Source organism: Sinocyclocheilus rhinocerous, unplaced genomic scaffold (genome assembly GCF_001515625.1).
Source record: "Sinocyclocheilus rhinocerous isolate Xijiao unplaced genomic scaffold, SAMN03320098_v1.1 scaffold499, whole genome shotgun sequence".
Taxonomy (NCBI): Eukaryota; Metazoa; Chordata; class Actinopteri; order Cypriniformes; family Cyprinidae; genus Sinocyclocheilus; species Sinocyclocheilus rhinocerous.
The window spans coordinates 529486-553082 of NW_015637156.1; the positions used below are offsets into that span (position 1 = coordinate 529486).

The following is a 23597-nucleotide window of genomic DNA, read 5'->3' on the forward strand; positions in this document are numbered from 1 at the left end:
TTTTTTTTCCACATTCCCCCAATCCCAGTCTGCAGGATCTGACATTGTATAACCCAGAGCGCACCATCACCGTCAAGGGTACATTAGAAGCTTGCGGAAAAGCAGAAGAAGAAATCATGAAGAAAATCCGTGAGTCCTATGAGAATGACGTAGCTGCCATGCATGTAAGCCTGCAATGACTTTCCATCTTTATTGTAAAATTGCGTACAGCACAACAACTTCATCTCATGAAAAAAATCTCTGCCCTCTTATTCCCCTAGCTACAATCTAACCTGATTCCAGGGCTCAATCTGAACGCGTTGGGTATTTTTCCCGGTGCAGCGAGTGGAGGGATGTCACCTTCTGTGGTATCAGGACCTCCAGCTGGGGCTCAAGCTGGCTATCAATCATTTGGGGTAACAAAATTGGAATAAAATTGTGCTTGTGTGAGATGTTTGTGTTTGGTGTACACTTATGAGTGGGGAACGCATTCATTTATGTAACGGCAAAATGTGAAGTGGGTGCCTACAAGTCTGTGTGTGTGGGAGTGTGCGTGTTAATGTGTGTGTTTCTCCCGTAGTGCAGCGTGTTTGGGGGTGAGGTGCCATTTTGGGCCTCTACACTCTCCTCCAGCAACAGCATAGCCTTTTCTGTAAGTTTTTATTTGTTACCCACCATGCACTGCATGGCTTGGCTGCTCGCTACTGGATTGGCTGAAGGGACAAACGTCTGCTCCCAGATTAGTCGCTGCCAGGGGGGTGTCGCTCGGCCTCCACAGCTAACAGAGATGCTGAAATGCTGTGGGTCTGATGTTTAACACGTAACGGGGACGTAGACCTAAAGTGCTTTGTGTGTGTGTTGGTGATGGGTGAATAAATGTTGTCAAGTTTGCAGTTAGATGGGAAGGGCATGAATAACATGAGTTAGACTAACCCATCAACTAGGATGAAATGCACAGGTGTGTCTCATTGAGTAATTTTACATGGACAACAATATTCCGATTTTAACACCTTTTTTTTTTTTACCTTAATCCAGCTAAAGTCATATTCGAAGTAAACACAAATCGAATTAAGACTTTTGGAGTATTCCCATTTTAGTCACATTATTGAAGTGCAGTATAGACATGTACACCTTAATCACACTATTACCGTCGCATAGGACTTTTCGCCGCATTTTGCAACAGGATACACACACGGCAGTGGTCAACTATGGCGCGTACTCGGTGCCAAAATCAAACGTCCGAACAACCGACCGATCGAACGTCTTGTACTTTGAGCGTCTTACGGAGCAGGTGACCCACGTGACGACCTGACGCGATGTCAGCGTCTTGAACTTAGCTGGTTTTTAAACATGTAAAGAGACATGCTGCTGTGTTAAGGCTATAAATGGACTTTACAGGCAATACATATAGATATTGTTCACCAAAAAGAACACTCAACCATTTCCTGCATCTTGCAGTACTTCCCTGAATGAGTCTTTAAAGAAAGGTTTAATAGGCTTAAAAAGGTTTAAGGCTATGCTAAGTCCTTCTGAGTAATAAACTGATAAAGCTCCCACCTGTAGGCTATCTTGACTTTCTCTGTATACCATGACAGAAGGATCTAATGTTTTGCTTTCATTTGTTTAAAAGCGACATTTTTTTTTACTTTTAAAGACCAGACATACTGTACATACAACCAATACTTTTAATTTGTGTCTTTGTATTTTTCCGTATTTTATTCATACATGTATCATTTTAATATAATCTTTTACCCTTTTTAAAAATTTTTTTATTATTTTTTATTATCAAACGTATTAATTTAGTATTGTCTGCTTTGTTACAACTTAGATTTAGAATTGAGAAGATAAAGAGTTTAAATGTCAAAGTCTTCAATGTCATTTGACCATGCTGTCATTAATTGTCCATTGACATTAGTAACAAATTGAGAAAGATGCAGTTAAGTTTATTCAATAAACGCATTAATTTTTACCATGATTTCGTCTCTGGTGACTCTTCTGATAGATAGATAGAGAGAGAGAGAGAGGTCTTGTCAAAACTGGATCTAATATGCATTTTCACTGCCTCATGTTCTCATCTTGTAATCATATCATTGAATAGGCATACCTAAATTGGTTCGCAGCATGATTAGAATGCATTATAATTGTCTCAAATCATTGTGAATATAAATGAACACTTTATCCTAGTCTGTAAACTTGTATATTTTAAAGGGGTCATATAATGCGATTTCAAGTTTTCCTTTCTCTTTTTGATATTTACTTTGAAAGCTGACGCCCGTGATTATGGTAAGGGGCGTTACATTTCCGACGCGTGCTTGTGTTCGGCCAATCACAATGCACTGGGTCAGCTGGCCAATCAGAGCAGACTGCGCTTTTTTTTTTAACATTAAAGCATGTCAACATATTCTGTTACACCAAATACACAAAATAATGATCTTTAAAATGGCATCATATGACCCCTTTAATATCAGAAACAGTGTTAATAATAGTTAGATGCCAGATTTATTATAAATTCATAGCTTTATTTGTTTCTGGATAATCTGGATTTTTTTCAGGTTCTCCTACGATTCTGAAAACAAAACAGATAACTAAACAAAACAACGTAATTTACTTGAGGTTCTGCTATAAATGTGTCTATTAGAAATATTTATCAATTTAAATGAATTAATTATACAAAAAAATCCCTTGAAATTAATGAAGACTTGTTTCGTCCTGAGTTTTTGAACGGATTTCTTGATTGACTGATACAATGATACATGAAATACATCGCCACCTAGTGGAATGTAATACAATCTTTATTTGAAGCGTAACATTAGTTTCAAAGGTCATTTACTCATTTTGATCATGTGTAGACTATAGTAGAGGTCTACACGGGTCCAAAGATTCGTACCCGAACCCGAAGAGACCTGTAAATGTGCTACACTGAACCGACGTGGACTGTCAATTATTTGAAAGATGGACCCGAACCCGGCCGGGAAGACGACAGACCCGACTGGACCATCTGAGCGCATAAATTGGTTGTTCAATTTGCGCAGATCTATCAGCGTCTGACTTAAACCAGCTTACATGTCAAAGTAGCGCAAGAGCAATTCGTAGCAGACGCTGATTACGGTCATCGCAGTTTCTCCAGTGGGGCGGCACAAACTGTGATGACCGCTAATTCACGATTTACCAGTGTATTTCACACTCGCTGTATTTCATGTCGTGCTTTAATAGGGTTACAAACTCTTTTATAATTAGTGCTATAGCGTATTGTGCCATGTTTATCAAAATAAAACCGATAAAAACTTGAATTTACACACAAGGCACATTGTTCTAATTTTGCCAACATTTCTTTCATTATTCTTAAAAGTAATGTAAATATGGTGGCCTGGATGAGACTACCGGCCTGGCTGAAATTCTGTCCCAGACCTGCAATAAAATAATTATTTGTAATATTTGTGGCTTGAAACGGCTGGAGATTTTAAAGTGTAGGCCTATTGCAGTTCTGTGGATGTTTTGCCATTTAGGTAGGTTTATTAAAATTTAATTAAAACTAACATTTATGTTAATTGAAATAAAGCTGAAATAAAATAACAAAAAATATAAGCAATTATATGAACAGAGAAAACCGAATAATTCACAGATTAACAAAACGAAAGAAAAACTGCTACAAGTTCTATATGCCCCTTTCTGTCCTTTTTTCTAATGCTCAAGTTCACGGAAAGGAAATCAATAGGCTACGGCGGAAAGCGACATCTGTTTTCTTTATTTTGAAAAGCACAGTGTTTTGTTGTTATTGTGACTGTACACAAATAAAAGTAGACCCTTTATAGTTTCATAATGATGTCTCAGACTTATTTTTGTTTCTGCTGTCGTAAGGAACAAATTCAAGTGATCGCGCAGGCGCCTCAATCGTGCACACATCATTTACCCACCAAACATTGCGCATGTGATATACGTGCACTGGAGTGAGTATCAAAGGATATTGAAATGCCCCCTAGTTATGCCATCCTGGCCCCGGGCCTGTTTCAAGCACCGACTTTCAAAACCAACCTGCTTAACACAAAATACTTTTCTTCTCATTTGTTTCGCTATGTGTGGGCCACAAGAATAATATTAAGGGAATAGCCTAATTTAAGACAATTATACCGTTATCAGCATATTTTGAAGTAGATTAATCTCTCGTCAACTCTGAGAGAATATGTGCCGTTAATGCAGTGTCAGATGCCGAAATTCCGTCAGTTTTTACTTTTTTTACATTCACTTTCTGAATATTGACTGAGGTTAATAACTCCGCATAACTCTTGTGCAAAGTTTGCACCTTGCTTGTGTGGTCCATTGGCTCGCTTTCATTGTTTAAAACGGAAATATTTCCAATTTTTCTACGCAACCAACCTCCTCCAGACCATAAACTTTTATCCCAATACTTTCGTTATTATTTAATGTTTGCAACACAGAAATAGCAATCTTCTAATGATTAATCGTGCATACGAGCCTATGTTTTGCATGTCAAATTTGTAACGGACCTTAAAAGTAACCCGTAAAGTAAATCCATGCTATCCGTGCCATTTTATCCAATTTATTGCCTTTTTTGGAGGACAAATTGGTCTCCCAATGTTCCTCGCTTGTAAGTTGCTTTAATAGTAACATGCATGAAAAACAAATACAAAATATCAAACAAATAACTAACAATTAACTATTAAAAAGTGGAAAGTTTATATTTTATAACCTCATTAAACATCTATAAAAACTCACAGATTCTAGCAGTTCATGAGAACATATTGAAAAGTTTTTACCTTAAATGTAAGAGCAACTGTCCACTGTAAAGACTCCTGGAATTTGAATGTTAAACTTGTTTGTTTATTTGACAAAAAAAAAGTGAATACACTCTATTCGTCAAGGATAACACAATAAAGGATAACATCAAAGTAGCTATTGACTAATATAGGTTAATTTGTTGAACTATTTTGATATTGAACAAAGTAATAAGAAAAAAAAAAATTTCTTAGTGTTTTTAAACCTGAACCTGTAATGACAACTCCCAATATTTATAATTTTTGGCAGACAATTTTTTTTTAATTGCTGTATAGTATGTAGTTTAATATTCCTGACATATGACGGTGTCAATTTTTGGGATTGTAACCTTTGTTGGAAAAGTAAATAAATTATTTAATTGTTTGATTATGTTATATATATAACACTGTGAACATTGTATGATACTATAAACAATAAAAACGTACAGTATGTCTGCTCTTAAAGAAAAACACATACTCAAGCACAGGATTCAGAAAAAATATTTTAGTGTTGTTTTAGGTGAACAATATATGTATTGCCTGTAAAGTCCATTTATAACCTTTACACAGCAGTATGTCTCTTTACATGTTTAAAAACCAGCTAATTTGAAGACGCTGATGTCACGTCAGGTCGTCACGTGGGTCACCCGCTCAGTAAGACGCTCAAAGTACAAGACGTTCGGTTTGACGGTCGTTCAGACGTTTGATTTTGGCACGGAGTACGCGCCATAGTCAACGGTTTAACGGCAAACAAAAGAACATGGCTTCAACAACTCCCTCGTCTGTTTGCACTAATAGCATGACAAATATTAAACTGCACTTGAAGCTTTTGTAAAATTACAAATGAAACACCAAAAACTGTATATGGCATCATCACGAAGAAGACAAACTATGTTTATACATGAAATTCTGGAGGGGACGTTGGATGGCGTCACGTGGTGACATTAAGGACATGTGCCGTTAATTGAACTATGTACTATAACATGTAAAACAGGAACATGAAAGGAATATTCTAAAAGCAACTCAAGCAATCTTCTAATGATTAATCGTGCATACGAGCCTATGTTTTGCATGTCAAATTTGTAACGGACCTTAAAAGTAACCCGTAAAGTAAATCCATGCTATCCGTGCCATTTTATCCAATTTATTGCCTTTTTTGGAGGACAAATTGGTCTCCCAATGTTCCTCGCTTGTAAGTTGCTTTAATAGTAACATGCATGAAAAACAAATACAAAATATCAAACAAATAACTAACAATTAACTATTAAAAAGTGGAAAACATTTAAGCATGATCTTTTATTTCAAGAACTAAAGAGAAAAATATCAATATTTATACAATCTCAATAAAATTACTAACGTTAAATTATTGTCATTAAGGCCTAATCAGATGACTCTGTAAATTCTATAAACAGACTAAACTTTCTAATTAAGGTTCGTTAATTTTCATGTCTGCCACATACAAACAATGAGCTAAAACTAAATTATTGATCATTTTCATAAAATCATATGTAATGCGTTCCTACATGTGCGAACGTGTTAACGCGTTCCTATGGCAACTGGTCAAAGTGCGAGTAACCGATCGTGTTCCCAACGTGTTTACGTGTAAAGACGCGTTGTAACACGTTTGTGTTTTTCTTACCTTAATGTAAGTTCTTGTGCTTCAGTTGTGTTCTCCAAATAGTCAACATTTGATTATTGCAATCGCTGATTTAGAAAAATGTGCAGTGTATTAAAGTTAAACAAAGCAGCAGAGGCAAAACATGCATTGCCGGCTAATTTGGAAAAGCACAAGATATTCCACTTAATTTTTCTCGATCTCCAATTAAGACTAAAGTTTCAGGAACGAACATCTAATTTCAGAATGTTTCATATTTAATAGAAATATTACCATACATTCAAATGCAGTGAAATCTGCAACTATAGTATCGTGTGTGTGTGTGTGTGTGTGTGTGTGTATGTCCCACAAATTCTTTGGTTTTCCAGCATTTTTGTGTATTTGAACCCTTTCCAACAATGACTCTTAATGCTCCCTGGCTCTTAATGCATCGTTTTTTCCTTATGGAGCATCAGTGAGCGTTTGAAGCTTCTGTAATAGTTGCATATGAGTCTCTCAGTTGTCCTCTTGTTGTTGACTATGTAAAAATTTTTTATGTGAAATATCTTATTCGGGTCAGTACTAAATAAACAATAACAAGCATTTTGTATGATCCCTATTATTTTGGTAAAATAATGAATGAGTAGTTAGTTGACTGAGTGAATGTTTTCCCAGGATGTCTTGTGGCATATTCTCTGGATGTGTCTCCATAAAAGCAGATTTATTTGGTGTTGAATGTGTGATCATAACTCATCATAAGTGTATTTGTGTCAGCAGGCACAGGTGGAGTCGGAAACCGTGCACCTCTTCATTCCTGCTCTGGCAGTTGGTGCTATTATCGGCAAGCAGGGCCAGCACATTAAACAGCTCAGCCGCTTTGCTGGTGCATCAATCAAAGTGAGTGATGGCAAGCATGACCTTTTATGACCCTGATACTGTTTGCTAAACGTAATAGTTTTAATTTTTCTATTTTCCTATGCTGTAGCAGTGTTTAAGTTTAAGATCTGTCATTTTTGTCGGGATAGATTGCACCTGCTGATGGAATTGACACCAAGCAAAGAATGGTCATTATTACTGGACCACCAGAGGCACAGTTCAAGGTAAAAATGTTGTGACATTGTATGTATTGAGACATTGTATGAATATTCACTCATTTGATTGTATATTCATGCATTGATTCTCTGTGCTGCTTTTCTTAGGCTCAGGGACGTATCTTTGGGAAGTTAAAAGAGGAGAACTTCTTTGGACCGAAGGAAGAGGTTAAATTAGAGGCTCACATAAAAGTGCCATCATTCGCCGCTGGCAGAGTCATTGGCAAGGGAGGCAAAACGGTAAATGGCCACTTTACATTTGTAACATCAATTGTTAGTGCTCATGTTTGCTTTACAGATGCATTTATCCTCAGCATTCATAGCTGCTCCGTGTTTCTCTTTAGGTGAATGAACTACAGAACTTGACCAGTGCAGAGGTGGTTGTCCCGCGGGACCAGACGCCTGATGAAAATGACCAAGTAGTAGTAAAAATCACAGGCCACTTCTATGCAAGCCAGGTGATTGAGCTGCTAGACATATTAGAGCTGCAGAAAATGGCAATTAGATTACTGATGTCCATGTAAACGTAGTTATTGTGTCTATATCGGCTAATTAGTATCTGTGTTGTGTCTATTGCCTATTGTCAAGAGACTTGACTTGAGTTGTTCTCAAGTTTAATATTTGCTCAATTGACATTGGTAGATTTATATAAAATAAAAACAAAAAGACCCCCAAATAGCTGGTCGATATAAATGTGAAAAACATTATTGAAAGTAACAATACAAGGGAGATTAATTAAAATCGTCTTTTTTCTATGACCATTTACATCCCCTGACTTTTTTTTTTTTTCAACTGTTATGCCTTTTTTTAAACCTCTTCATATGTAAATTGAGCAGCAGCAGTTTGCAGTGGTTTGATCTCAACTGTAATGCAAACTTAATTTTTTATTTTTGTATTTTTGCTGGTGTGCCTGTTTAATAAATGCCTCATTAGATGTGACTTTAGCAGCTTTGTTCAACAGCAGTTATTTTTTTATTTTTTTTGGCATTCAAATACACACATCTTATGTTAAACCCATACTTAATTTATATTCACAAAAAGTGGCGAATGGAATGAATTTACCCTTAACAAATTCATAGGAAATTAATCCAGTTATAAATCAAATATCTATTATTCTTTTTCGTCTCCTTATGTATTTAAGGAAAATAAAAATGACCATATTGTATATACAAGTTGTAGAATTGATCACACAAGACTTACTCATGTATGTTTATTGAAAGAATTGATTTTATATGATTTTTCTAATTCTTCATTGACTTTATGGTCCTGCTTTAAATGATGCTTGGACATGTTTTTACTAAAAGTACATTAACATTTTTGAAATTCTTCTGGGAAAATACTAGAACTATTAAATATTATTCTTAAAGTAGCATTTAGTTTTGCTTTTTAAAAGTAATGTATAGAATTCATTGCAGTAAGACTTTTAAATCTTATTATTTGAGTCTGCATTTGGAGTACAATTAATTTTGCACGCGTGCGTCACAGATAAGAACAGACTGAATTAGGCAGTTTATTAAAAATATTCTACCAAAACTGTTATAGTATCTCTCCTACATGTATTATCTCACTATAACTGGGTGAGCAGATTTTCTGGTTGTTGAATAGGCAGGGTGTTTATATCCGGTTAACATCAGGATCGTGTGAGAATGAGCTGTTTTTGCAGCGTATTTGGAATAAATGGTGCTTTTGGTTTGGGATGGGTGAGTTATGAACCTGGCAATATTTCCAAGCCATGTGAATTCAAAAGATCAAGTCTTGATTCCTCGTTGTAACCTCTGTTGATAGTGAATAGGTGACTTGTTAAAAAAAATGTTTTTTGAATAGTTAATTGACTGTGAGTGAATGTTTCCCAGGATGTTGTTTGTCTGTTTTGTTGTATGTTCTCTGGATGTGTCTCCATAAAAGCAGATTTATTTGGTGTTGAATGTGTGATCATAACTCACCATAAGTGTATTTGTGTCAGCAGGCACAGGTGGAGTCGGAAACCGTGCACCTCTTCATTCCTGCTCTGGCAGTTGGTGCTATTATCGGCAAGCAGGGCCAGCACATTAAACAGCTCAGCCGCTTTGCTGGTGCATCAATCAAAGTGAGTGATGGCAAGCATGACCTTTTATGACCCTGATACTGTTTGCTAAACGTAATAGTTTTAATTTTTCTATTTTCCTATGCTGTAGCAGTGTTTAAGTTTAAGATCTGTCATTTTTGTCGGGATAGATTGCACCTGCTGATGGAATTGACACCAAGCAAAGAATGGTCATTATTACTGGACCACCAGAGGCACAGTTCAAGGTAAAAATGTTGTGACATTGTATGTATTGAGACATTGTATGAATATTCACTCATTTGATTGTATATTCATGCATTGATTCTCTGTGCTGCTTTTCTTAGGCTCAGGGACGTATCTTTGGGAAGTTAAAAGAGGAGAACTTCTTTGGACCGAAGGAAGAGGTTAAATTAGAGGCTCACATAAAAGTGCCATCATTCGCCGCTGGCAGAGTCATTGGCAAGGGAGGCAAAACGGTAAATGGCCACTTTACATTTGTAACATCAATTGTTAGTGCTCATGTTTGCTTTACAGATGCATTTATCCTCAGCATTCATAGCTGCTCCGTGTTTCTCTTTAGGTGAATGAACTACAGAACTTGACCAGTGCAGAGGTGGTTGTCCCGCGGGACCAGACGCCTGATGAAAATGACCAAGTAGTAGTAAAAATCACAGGCCACTTCTATGCAAGCCAGGTGATTGAGCTGCTAGACATATTAGAGCTGCAGAAAATGGCTAAATGTTGTCATTTTCTGATGTTAAAATACTTTCTCTGATCCCAGCTTGATGGCAAAAACAGCAAATAAGTCATTTGTAAGTGTTGTTGTCATGCCAAACTTTTGATGTGGAGTTCAAAATGAATCCAACTTTTTATTCATTTTATTAGTGATAATGTATTATATGATTATTGAATATGTATTTGTGAAATACTGTTATTAAATGTATTTATGGTCACACTTTAAGGTCAAATTCTCTGCATTAACAAACCATTAACTTCGACTTTTGCCTCAAACTCCTAATTTGTTGCTTATTATTAGTTAATAAGGTAGTTTTTAAATTTAGGTATTGGAAAGGATTAGGGATGTAGAATATGATCATGCAGAATGTGCTTAATTAGCACTAATAAACAGCCAATATGTTAATAATAGGCATGCTAATAAGCAGCTAGTTAATAGTGAGAATTGGTCCCTATACTGAAGTGTTACCATATTTACGTTTCTGATTGGCCATTGCATTCAAGAAATCAACAGATATGTCTGTGTTTGGCTACGTTGTTCAACACTGCAAAAACATGTTGCAAATAGTATCTAAAGCCCAAGGTGCCCCTGCCAATAGTAATGTAATTATTTATTAATTTTTAGCGTTATTATGATAGGACAGTTATTAGATAGGAAGCGAAGTGGGAGAGAGGGGGGATGGGATCGGGAAACATCCGCGAGCCAGTACTCGAACTTGGGACGCCCGAAGCACAACGGCGCTATATGTCGGCGCGCTGCCCACAAGGCCATTGGCGCTTACGTAATTAATCATTTAAATGATGATTTAAAAATGTAGTAATAGTAGTAGTAATTAATATTTACTACTACTACTACTACCCCCCACACACAGCTTTGTCCAATATATAATCACTTTAAAATTTTTGACTTCGTTTCCATTTATTGCTTAAGTATTTTAATGGTTGTGTGTTAATTGTGCTGTTTGATTTGAGTAATTTTTTTCTGCTTTGTTTTCTTTCATGTGTACCAGCTGGCCCAGAGGAAGATCCAGGAGATTATCTCTCAGGTGAGGCGGCAGCAGCAGCCCAAGGCCTCGGCCACAGGTCCACCAGTCGCCCGGAGGAAATAGAGCCACTGCGTCTTCTCAGGAGACTGAAAGGACACGGGACGCGTCCATCTCAGGGGTCAGGGAATGTCCTTACAACCCCGCCCGCTTTTACACCCATTCCGCCTGAACTTGCCTTAATAGGGTAACTGCACAGACCTTAATTGACAGATGCTGAACTTTGTTTTGGTTATGAGTTTATTGGGAAATGCAGCATTTGAGTGTAAAAGGGTTTTCAAGCCTGTTTTTGGGGTAAGGAATGGGTGACACAGGGTGGGGTTTAAGGTCTTTGGCTTGAGATGGAAAGAGGATTGTTGACGGAAGTAAGCTGTCCTGGGATCCAGTGGCATTTTATAAATTCTGATGCATTTTATAGATGAATAGATATATATACATATATAAAATTATGAAAGAAGGTGGAGCAACACTGCCACTTATGACTGAGGGAAGTGTTGATTGGTGTTGGCCAGGAAACCAAGTTAATATGCATTTTACTGATCTACCTCAGGCTAGAGTACCTCAGAAAAAAAGAAAATGATATATGAAAAAAGTTCTGTTCTTTTTTTTTTTATTTTGCTTTGTGGTATTTTGTATACTTTATAAAGCTAATAGTTCTTGAACATTTTTATTTTTTTAAGAAAATGTAAAATTGAGTCTGTAGTTAACGGATGATGCTCGAATTCCGCCTTGCTCCTTTTGACGCGCGCCATGAATAACTACTGTATATATACACGTTTGCGCGCGTCGCACGAGTGAAAGAGCGGAGTTTGGGCTTCTGTGTAAGCTACAGATAGGAGAAAGAAAAGAAAAGCGCCTCAGTGTCGCTGAGGAGCCACCACCCTCTGAACACCGTCAAGGTAATGAGAAATAACGCCACCCGTACATACCGCAGCAATGCGGTGCTAATAACTGTCTCGGCGGTAGCAGACGTTTCACCCGCATTTCATTACACTTCAGTCAGGGTTGGATGCAAGCAATAGAGGTCAGGGATAAGCAAGGTCCTGTTGTAACCTCTTTGACACCCCCTCATCCTCGGCGCGATTAGTTGTCTATCAAATTAAAATAACGACCAGCCCGAGTGAGGTTGTTTTTTCTTTTCCCGTGCTCATCGTTTTTTTCCTCACTTTCCTTTTCCAAATAACGCGATCCGTTTGGTCTTGGGACGGGCTTTTTTTTTTTTCACAACAAACTGGGCTTTACATGCCGAAGATTTTCAGTGTTTAACGTCAGTCAATGCATGTCAGGGGTTCGGGGAGTTACACTGTTCTGATGCTTTTGCGTTGATAGCTATAGGTTACAATAGTCAAGGGCGAACGGTTTCATTTATATCTTTCGTTTATCATTCAAAGTGGAAAAAAAGCAAAAAAATATATATAAAATGAACTTTAGCAAAGAAAAAACGTTTAGTAAAGAAACTGAGAAACCAATATTCCTTTTGTTTTCATGCAGAATGTAAATATGATTTGATTATGGTAAAAGAGTGCATCCACGCTTCCACACTAGTAAGGCCATTGTCTACCTCAGCTGAGGAAAGGGTGGGCTCCGTCTCTCCTGAGACCTCCAGCGCGCGCAGCGATACCTCAAGTCCCTCGCGAACACTTCCGCACTGGGTACGCGCGTGGCGCCGAGCGCTGACCAGAGGGGCACAAGTGATCGTTTTGTTTTTCTTTCCACCCTTCTCTTACACCGTTTTTGATCTACCTCTTATTAGAAAAGTATTTAAATTAGAGGCATATTGCTATGTGTTAGAATCTATAGGGTCATGTTCCATCTGCCCCTTTCCTCACACACAAAAAAAATATATCATTTAAAAAAAAAAATCATGTATGGCTAGACTTTAAAGATGAGTGAGAAAGTGATTTCGTTTTTGCCTGCAATTTATTCTCCGCTAACTGATTTGAAACCTCACCTTATTGCTTTTTTCTTCTGCTTCTTGGTTTGGTGGTGTGGCTTCCTTGTATTGGGCTTTATTTCTTGCATAAGTATTGTATTAAAAGTCAAAGTGTTTATTTGGGATCTGATTAATGATGGCTATAGAAAAGTTTGTTTTCAAGGGCCTGCTTCATTTCTTGCTTATGAAATATGAACAATGAAGTCTTTATTTTTTACTTTTTTCATGTCTTATGGATGCTACAGTTGTTGTTTTTGACTGGAATCTGATCCAATTTCATTTCATGGCTGTGTTGTGTGGTGAGTCATGTTTCAGTGGGAATGTGATGTGGAAATCCGGGAGCTGGAATAGTTCCGGTGAAAAAGTGGTCCGATTTCAGCATGATGAGCAACATCCCCTCCGACCGTGCTTGTGTGCCCTCACACACCTCCACTTGTCAAATGCCTCTGATACAAAGAAAATAATTAAAAGTCAAGTTGGCTCCTAGCAACCATTGTTTGTGATTCCTTGGCTGTTCCTTGTGTCCATATTTGTTGGATGTTTTTACAGTTGTTGTGTTTGGTGTGTGTATTTTGGAGCATTGATTTGTGAACTGGAAGGTTGTTCCCTCCCTCCCATCCCCAAATATTAGTTTAATTTCAGTTCAAATACAATGACACCTATCTTAAAAAATACTGCATCCTCACTGCCGTCTGTAGTTTGAAGAATCTTTAACATCCATTGAAACTTTTCATTGTTCAAAATATTCTTTGGTGGAAAACAAAGATTCATTAGATTTTTAAAATGTTACACTAAAAAAAAGCGGTTTATGGCATCTCTGCAAAATAAAAAAAAAAGTGTGTGAAGATTGAGAAATATTTTAAATTGGCAGATGTTGTGTATCATTATAGCAAACAGTGGTTTAGAAATTTTATTAGAATATTTGTGTATATACAGCACTTACAGAAGTGAACAAGTTTTGAAATCAGATCATTTCCAAAAGTGCTGTCAAATGTTAATTTTTTAAATGCATAAGCATACTTGTATATGTGATCAGTAACACAAATTTCCCGTGTTGTTTAATTCATGCTTTATAAAAAGAAATGGTTAGTAAAGTGATTTCTTATGAAGCTACAGCTTAATTACCATCAAACAGGTCTTTCTCAAAAATATTGCACCAATTTTAGTCCCCAGACATTCAAATATCTCTCTCTAAATAAATACTAAATAGTATCTATATAATACTAAAATAACACTGCTGTGTAATGGTGCTTTAGAACAATATATATTAAAATGATTAAATGGAAAATAAATAAACAGACAAAATTGACTACAATTCTCAAAACTGACTTATGTTAGGGCTGTTGCCAATTGTAACTGAGGTGGTGGTGGCAAGAGCCAAGCCTCCAGGCAGACCCAACGTGATGTTAACACAGTAATTGCCCGGCGTTTGGAAAATGCGTGTCAAGCTGATCTTGCATCCTTCGCCGTAAGGAGCCACGTCCTCACACACGATATTCTTGACCTCCCGACAGGCGGAGTTGGCCACTATGGTGCAGGCCACTGAGGGAACACTGAGCAAAGGAGAGATGATGCTCAGTTAAATTTATTGTATGTGTGTGATCCAGCGGCCATCTGTTGTAAATGTGACTGAATGTTTTTATATGACGGTGACATGCTGTGAAACGTCTCAGCTGCAGGGCTTCAAACGCTCACTGCACATCAGAATCATCTACATCTTATAAATGCTCTTCACTTTCGGGCTCGTCATGGTGAAGCACATAATCTCCCGTCTTTGTACTGCATATATTTGTGTTTGTGTGAATCTTACCTGCCTGAGCAAGTCACCATGAAGTTTACAGATGTGTTGGTCACTTTGTCAGCTGACACCTTTAAAATCTGATTGGCTGGCAGGTTCTGCAGAGCTAGAGGAGGTTCTGTAGAAACAGACATAAAAATAGATATTATAATTTAATTACTTTTTGAAAAATGTAATAATTAAAAGCTTTTGTATACTGGAGTACAATACAAAGTACAAAGTGTTTTTTTAATATAATTTATCATGAACTGCTACAGTTTTTGTTTATTTTTAAAATTATATTTAAATTATATATTTTTATATTTTAATTTTAGTTAATTTTAGTAATTGTTTTGGCATTTTTATTATTTTTTATTTTTTTATTATTATTTTATTCTTTGTTTTATTAAAAGATGCTTATATAGTTTGTTTTATTTATTTTAGTACTTAAAACAAAACTATTTTTTTGTATTTAGTTTTATCTACAGTTTTTGTTTATTTTTAAAATTATATTTAAATTATATTTATTTTTATATTTTAATTTTAGTTAAAATTTTAGTAATTGTTTTGGCATTTTTATTATTTTTTATTTTTTTATTATTATTTTATTAGTTCTTTGTTTTATTAAAAGATGCTTATATAGTTTGTTTGATTTATTTTAGTACTTAAAACAAAACTATTTTTTTGTATTTAGTTTTATTTCAGTTCATTTTCAGTATTAAATTTAAGGTTTTTATTTTATATGGAATATAAACTTCATCTCACAATTAAAAAACTTTTTTCCACAATTCTGACTGTTTTGTGTTTGTTTTCATAAATGCAGAATTCTGGCTTTTTTTTCTTGCAATTCAAAGTTTACATCTCACAATTCTGATTTTTTTTTTCTCAGAAGTGTGATTTTATCTCACAAGTTTTCTTTTTTTTGTTGTTTCCACCACAGAATAAAACAAAAAAGGTCACTTTGTATCTCACAATTCCAACTTTTTTCTTGCAATCGTGAGTTTATCTTTCACACTTGTGAAAAGTCCAAATTATGAGTTATAAACCTAGAATTAAAGCTTCCATAAGTTTACAATAACCCTGATATATACCAAAATCTTGCTTTTTTGAAAAAAGTGGTCCGACAATCTTCTTACCGATGATGATGATCTCGCCTTCAAAGGAGCCATACATATGGCGGAAACAGTCTGATTCCTTGAAATGTGTGTGTTTGATCATCGGGGGTGAGGTGGGCTGCTTATAGGTGGGACTGGCCTCAGGCACAGTGGTTGCTGTAATAGACGTCACCTCTGAATCGGTTTGGAATGGTTCGGTTGTTGGGACAGCAGTTGTAGAGACTCGAGGAGTGGTAGTTGGTGAAGGATTGGTGATGATGGGAGCTGGAGCGGGGATTAAAAAAAGTGTTAGAAATATAAAATGCATTGTAGAAATGTCCTTTAAGTGTTCTATTAGATATAATTATGTTTTTTCTTGCTTTAAACACTACTCGTCTCACCCTTGGTGGTCTCCATTTTGCTAGTGAATGCGTGAGTGCCAGACGGTAATGTAGGCATCTCTGCACACATGAAAGTGATTGAATTACTTTACAGAAAGACTGTTGGCTGGCCTTTAACATGACAGCAGTTTTAATAAGTTTGCTTTACTCCACGAGATGAATGGACACATTTTTGTCCTGATGGATAATAATGTATATGATATGTCTGGCTTGGATAATAGGATATCAGTTGTCTGGGAGAGTAAAGTGCCTGTGTTTATGAGATTACCCGTGGTATGAGCTTGTGTAAAGTGCATTGGTGTTGGAGTCGGTGGTGGGCAGGGCACACGGAACGATGCCTCCACGAGGAGCTTGACTGTAATATTTCCAAGAGTGTTGTACGCATGGGTTGCCACATTGCTGTGGGTGACCAACTGGTTGCCATCCCAAAAGTCCCAAATGAAGTCTACCGCATCAGCTGTCTTCAGATAGTTGCTTGGGTCGTGGATCTGGACGTTGAAAATCACATCTGACCCTCTGACAAAGACGTTTTTGTCAGTTATGCTGGCTGGATGCTTCTGGGAAATGTTCACGGAGAGTGGAATCTTATCTGGATGAAGAAAAAACATTTAAAAAATTGATCAATAAAAATGGAAAGGGTTTTTATGTATACATTAGGGCTGCAACTAACGATTATTTTGATAATCGATTAGTTGGTCGATTATCCCCCCCCCATTCTGCCCAATGTCCTTAAAACAAACATTCCAAATGAATGCTATGAAAACATACAGTGCTTAACAATTTATTAGACCACCTGCCATAACAAAGAGAAAACACATTTTAGGAATTTGTCCAAAAATTGTTTAAATCAAAAAAATGTTATTGTCATTTATTTATAACTAAATACTTTTATTTATTCACATAACAAAAATGGCCTCCTATGCCCTTCATAGCATGCTTTCTTGCTGGCATTGTTTAAGTACTTTTTGACTGTAATTGGGTATCTGAAAAAAAAAACACTATAAAACTCTCTGCCTTTCTTTCATAGATAACAGCAATAATTATATTATAGCATTAGAAACAGCCAACAAAAACTTTTATTTTGGATGCGATTAATAATATGACCACTTATATATACACACACTATCACCAGTCAAAAGTGTGGAATAATATGGATGATTTTTTTTTGTTTTTGTGAAAAAAAAGTCTCTAATGCTCACCAATTTATTTAATCAAAAATACAGTAATGACTGTAATGTTGTGAAATTATTAAAATTTAAAATAAATTCTCTACTAGAATATATTTAAAAATGTAATATATTTGTGTCATGGCAAAACAGAATCTTCAGCTTTTTTAATGTTTACATTTTTAAAAATGGTTCTCATTATATGTTGTAAACAGTTTTTGCTGCTTTATATTCTTTGTGGAAACTGTGATACTTTCTTTTCAAGATTATTTGATGAATAGAAAGTTCAATAAACATAATTTATTTGAAATACAATTTACTTGTAGCATTATAAATGTCTTTACTGTCACTTTTAATCAATTTAATGCAATCCTTCCTGAATAAAAGTATTTCTTTCTTTTTTTAATCTCTTAAAATGATAGTGTATCATTCCACAAAAATATTAAAAAGCACAACTGTTTTCCGCATTAATAAGAAGACATGTTTTTCATTTTAGCATATTAGAATGATTTCTGAAGGATCATGTGACACTGAAGACTGGAGTAATTGCTGCTGAAAATTGAATTATATAATAAAATTATATATTGATTCACTGATATTGATATAATATTTCATATATAAAATATATACATAAATTACTGATTAATTATATAATTAATTTTTTTTAAATAAAAATTATGTGCATATAAAATATCATAGTATAGTTTTGATCCTGCACAATAAATATGATTAAAACAAGACAAAAGTAACTAGCAGACCTGTTATGAAGAATACGGTACTGTCCGCAGAGAGTGGGCTGTACTTCCTGCGCTCACGTTTACGGTACACCATCACCTCCATCACACCAGCTCCAAACGTCATGTTAGTGGTGTTCAGGGTCAGATGGGAGGAGGAGCCATCACATGTCTCAAAATACTGGCCTGTGAGGGAAACCACAGGATGATGGTCCATTAGATTGCTTACACTATATGTAGAGTGAATTATTAAAACACTGATATGATTCAGGTCAGTGAATGACTGACACTCACCCATGGTGTGCCACACATACACATAGCCTCTACGTCTCCAGTCATTGCTCTGAGGAAAAGGCTTTCCATCAGGGAAAACATTGCACCTCTTCAGATCTGTACACTTTCCAAAGCCATAGTCATCCAACCAGGATGTCCAGTTAAACACGTATCCTGAAGGCACCTGTCCATTGGCTGAAAAATAAGTGAAGGTGTTAGGCACACAGATGAAAAAAAGCATTTCGTCCTTATTTGGGAATATAAATGCAACTTTTTAAAATACAGGTCATTTTTTTCCTTGCATTTGTACATCGTTTAGAGATTACAGGAGTATGAAGCACCTGAGGCCTCCATCATACCGTCGTCACAGTGCTCATCATACACCAGGTTGCCAGTGCTGTCCTCCTTCTGGCATGGTGGAAACTCCAGAGCTGCAGTGAACGAGATGCATGAGCCATTCATTGCTGGGCTGTCGCTCGTGAGGCGCACCCTCGGTGGTTTATCTGTGATGTTCACGAGAGAGCATCGAATGATTAGTGTGTATTAATATAATGGAGAAAATAAAATCAACCTCTCTTGCTAACACAAAACAGGGAACATTTAACAACGTAAGAAGGAACATGAGGTTTCAAACCGTTTATTTAATTTCCCCCCCAAAATATTTGAAGCTCTGAAATATTTACACAAACTCAAATAGATAGATGAAAAGAGGGCTTACACAATTTTAATATTATAAAAGAAAAAAAATGAAATATTCAAGCCTTTTCCCCCATAATTCCTTAAATCAAAATGTTTCAAACAAAACACGTTGTTTAAAATATTGTTTAAATTGGTAGTATTTTTTTCTCTTCTGTGGCCTTAGTATGAATTTGAATCTTGTCGAACTTTTGTAATATCACTTTAACCAATGAGGTCATAGTCGGAGGACGGAGGTGACATCATTTTGGTGGGAAAACAGAATCATAAATAACTAAGGGCTTGTCCAAATACCCACACTGCTGTCTTGGCCACTTGAGAGTGGTATTCAAGGCTAAGCTTGCATGAACAATGTTCTGGAAATAAACTGAGGCTTTTTGCCGAGATCTTGTGAGAGTTTGTGGAAACCTTTCCTGTGTAATTGAAATATTATGAATAATTAGATATTACATATAATTTGGTAGTAAAACAAAGTGTTACACATTTTATTGATGCAAAGATGAGTATGTTTATTTTGTACAACATTTGCAACTGCTTTTTATCAATTAATTAGAAGCACCACTTTTACTTAATTGTGTCATCTCTGAACAGACATTTAGAAATGTATTTTAAAATGCAAAATATTGAAAATCTAAATAAAGCTCTGTTAACACTTGCATTTTTACAACACTAAGAGTGTTCCATCGGGTAATGATAAGTTCTACACACAATTGTGGTCTTCATGCTCACTTGAACACTTGGACCAAATACAGGAAATACGTCATGAGACAAGTAGTCAAGTGCAAAGATCTCAAGTGTGGGTATTTGGACAAGCCCTAAGTATTTGCAATCTGATGAATTAATGTGTGGTATTAATTGGTTTGAGTTGCTCTAAAACGTTCCATTATGTTTGACAAAACTATCGAAATTGTTTTTGACAAATTATCTCGCTGTTGTGTAAATAATCACGTTAAAACATTTAATACATTTGGATACATTATATTAATACCTTTTGAGAGCCCGAGTTTGCATGGTTCACACTTTTATCAAAAATAATTTCTTATTCATCATTTTGTAATTTTGTGTAAGTTACGTAAATAAAACTTTACTGCAGGAATCTCTTACCAACTCTTACCATGTCTGCGATTCAGCTGCTGTTTGAAGGGGGGGTACAGAGATTCGTCCCAAGGGTTCGTGTCGGGGTCCCATCCAGGGATTGGGAATGGAATAGGGAGTTTGTGTTTGTGAGGGAACATGTCACCATAAGCTGCACGAATGACAGGGAACAAAAAATCTCAAGTGTGGGTATTTGGACAAGCCCTAAGTATTTGCAATCTGATGAATTAATGTGTGGTATTAATTGGTTTGAGTTGCTCTAAAACGTTCCATTATGTTTGACAAAACTATCGAAATTGTTTTTGACAAATTATCTCGCTGTTGTGTAAATAATCACGTTAAAACATTTAATACATTTGGATACATTATATTAATACCTTTTGAGAGCCCGAGTTTGCATGGTTCACACTTTTATAAAAAATAATTTCTTATTCATCATTTTGTAATTTTGTGTAAGTTACGTAAATAAAACTTTACTGCAGGAATCTCTTACCAACTCTTACCATGTCTGCGATTCAGCTGCTGTTTGAAGGGGGGGTACAGAGATTCGTCCCAAGGGTTCGTGTCGGGTTCCCATCCAGGGATTGGGAATGGAATAGGGAGTTTGTGTTTGTGAGGGAACATGTCACCATAAGCTGCACGAATGACAGGGAACAAAAAAAAACAAAAAAAACAACAACTGTGAAAGCCGTCTGAAACTGAAATGCACATGGATTAGTCATTTTAAATTTCGTAAAATATAACAGGTAAAGCTGGGCTTGTTACTTTCTGCTGGGATAAGAAACAGGCATAAAAATAAAAATAAAAAAAAACCCACTCTGAGAAATATTCACTGCAGGAGCGAAAAATGTGACAACTACCCGCAGTTGTTCCCTACATGAACTCATGAAATGTGCTGAATTTGCGCACTTAAATATCTTAGTTTATTTTGCATTATATGCTTATATAGGATACTGGATACTGAAAAAGAGTCTAAAATTGTGGACTGTAGCATATTCTTACAATTTGGTGATGAACAAACGTATTTTCACAAGACTCACTTGGCTACTCTCACGTAACGCGGATTGCCTAATTAATTTCATGAGACTGCAGCGCGCGGAAGAAAACAGCATTAATCCAACACAATGTAAAAACATTTCAAGTTAGCCTATGTATATTTGTTTTATTAGCCTCTCGTCTATCTCGACTTTGTATGAATGTGGAAGTCGGTAACAATTTTATAGCTTAGTTTACTCTATAAAATACTTTATAAATGGCACGTTATTATCTTGATATAACTTCGCTTTTGTAACAACGTCAACATTTATTTTATTATTTAAAAAATTATAATTGCTGATTAAATATGTAGCAATTATAATTATAAACATTCGGTTCCTACTTACTTTTTTTGCTGTTCGTTACAGGAACGAACAATGCCCAGGCCAGCACAAGCAACATTTCCAAATGCATCGTGACGATTTGTTGGATGAGAATGTAGATATAATTTATCCAAGGGCTTTTTTTTTTGGTTGTCCCCCTATGCCACTCCAGCTGCTAAATCTCACACCCCTCAACCCTCTTCTGCTCTCTCTCCCATCTCCCAGTCACCCGCACGAGCACTAATTTAATACAGCAAACATGTGACGTTTCTGTAACAAGACTCATCTGATTCTCAATTAGCATCTATGGGCGCGAGCTGGAAGGAGGGCTCGGAGTCTCATGTTGTTACTTTTCCCTTGTATTTCGAAACAGGCAATTTCAAAATCATCTTATTTATCTCCGATTGTGGGCTTTTTATGTAATATCTAAAACAAGTGGTAGCTATACACTAGCCTATTTTTAATCCCATATGAGGTATCCTTGATCTGTCTCAGAATCCTTTTTGAGAAAAGTGAGTTTTTTGTTGATTATTAAAAGTATCTTTGTATTGTTCATTTCATGTATTTTTGAGAAACACTTATACCATTGTCCTCAAAGTTTGTGACAATGGATACACTTGAGTGTACAACTTAATCGTTATTGTAAAAAATTAAACATGTTTCAATACATTTTCATGCTCATATGTTTTTTTTAAATATGTTTTTGAGTTACAAACGTCACTGACTTTGATTTGTGGAGAAATTTGTTTGAGGAAAAAAAACAAAACAAACGCTTTAAAAAAACAGATAAAACGACTTCACTGCTCCTAAACATTTATTATTTATTAATATTACCCCACAAAAAAGAGGTCTATTCAAGATATTGTGTTTTGCATTTGCATTCGAATACCTTATTAACACAATTAGGTGCACGATAAAAAAGAGAAAAATATTATGGCTGCAGCATAAAACTAAAATGATCTATGCAGGTGAATAAACATCAAATATCAACTATTAATAATGAATCAGAATCTTAAAGAAGGTCTTTTGAAGTTTACTATTGCCTACATTACACTATAGGCTATTTATAAACAATATATGGACTTTTTAGTGTTTTATATTTATGACGCCCACAATGTTAGTTGAAATTCGTATAACATGCTGCATATTTATAATCGCATATAGCCTATATTTAAAGAAATTGGCATTTGCGTGAAAGCACTCTCAGTTGTGTATATAGGCTGCACTCAATTGTTTGTGCTGTCTTAAAATTAAAACTTGCCGTCTCATTGCAAACCGTTAAAAACAATTTAAAAATCCGGATGTCATAAGATGTTAAGCCGTGATATGCACAGATCCGCGCGCTTTCAGGTGACAAGTCATTGAGAAACAGCCAGCTGGAGGTCAAAAGGATGAACGATTTGGGGAACATTTGTAAAGCGCAAACCCTCCTTGATTAATTTTAAATGAGGACTGAAAGAGTTAGCTAAAATACAGAAATGTTAACATTAGAAAAAGAAATTAAGAGGGTAGCTAACTGCAATATTGATTAGTCTAATCATAAATGAATGAAATCTCTCTATCAGCTCTGTTATCAGCTCCTGTTTACCCATAACGCAAACTGCCATCACATACTTTGATGCGTCTCTCACGAGCTCCGTTTGAAAGTTCCTTCCAGTTTTTAATGTAATCTGGCGTGACTTTCCATGACATTTACGTGACAGCACAGCACTCCTGTCCACCAGAATCGACACTGAAAAGACAGAAGAAAAACACAAAACACTTTAATAAAGAAAATAGCCTGTGTGTTAACTTCTATGCATGCTATTTCTA

The 23597-nt window shown here is 35.9% G+C and overlaps 2 protein-coding genes across 7 annotated transcripts in view; one reads left to right on the forward strand and one right to left on the reverse strand.

Annotated features, from left to right (window-relative positions):
- Positions 1–13120, forward strand: part of LOC107748676 (insulin-like growth factor 2 mRNA-binding protein 3) — a 36134-nt gene extending 23014 nt beyond the window's left edge. The window contains exons 9-16 of one of the 3 annotated variants that reach the window (XM_016563594.1): positions 29–164; positions 261–395; positions 560–631; positions 7120–7242; positions 7371–7445; positions 7545–7676; positions 7781–7894; positions 11226–13120. In XM_016563594.1, coding sequence (XP_016419080.1) covers positions 29–164; positions 261–395; positions 560–631; positions 7120–7242; positions 7371–7445; positions 7545–7676; positions 7781–7894; positions 11226–11324 — 886 coding nt within the window. In that variant the 3' untranslated portion in view covers positions 11325–13120. The remainder of the gene's footprint in view (positions 1–28; positions 165–260; positions 396–559; positions 632–7119; positions 7243–7370; positions 7446–7544; positions 7677–7780; positions 7895–11225) is intronic. The other 2 variants (XM_016563595.1, XM_016563596.1) reach the window with 2 other exon arrangements.
- A 1366-nt stretch (positions 13121–14486) lies between these two features.
- Positions 14487–22020, reverse strand: LOC107748677 (protein QNR-71-like). 4 transcript variants are annotated; one of them, XM_016563598.1, is made up of 10 exons: positions 21810–22020; positions 20931–21062; positions 18996–19139; positions 18658–18831; positions 18388–18549; positions 16732–17052; positions 16464–16523; positions 16105–16347; positions 15002–15107; positions 14487–14744 (listed from the first exon to the last, which is right to left on the reverse strand). In XM_016563598.1, the coding sequence occupies exons 1-10, from the start codon at positions 21874–21876 to the stop codon at positions 14510–14512; spliced, it is 1644 nt and encodes a 547-aa protein (XP_016419084.1). In that variant the 5' UTR covers positions 21877–22020; the 3' UTR covers positions 14487–14509. The 4 variants fall into 4 exon arrangements, with proteins under 4 accessions (XP_016419084.1, XP_016419083.1, XP_016419086.1 ...); XM_016563597.1 differs by having other exon boundaries at positions 18978–19139; XM_016563600.1 differs by lacking the exons at positions 20931–21062; positions 21810–22020 and adding an exon at positions 20447–20572.
- Positions 22021–23597: the final 1577 nt, after the last annotated feature.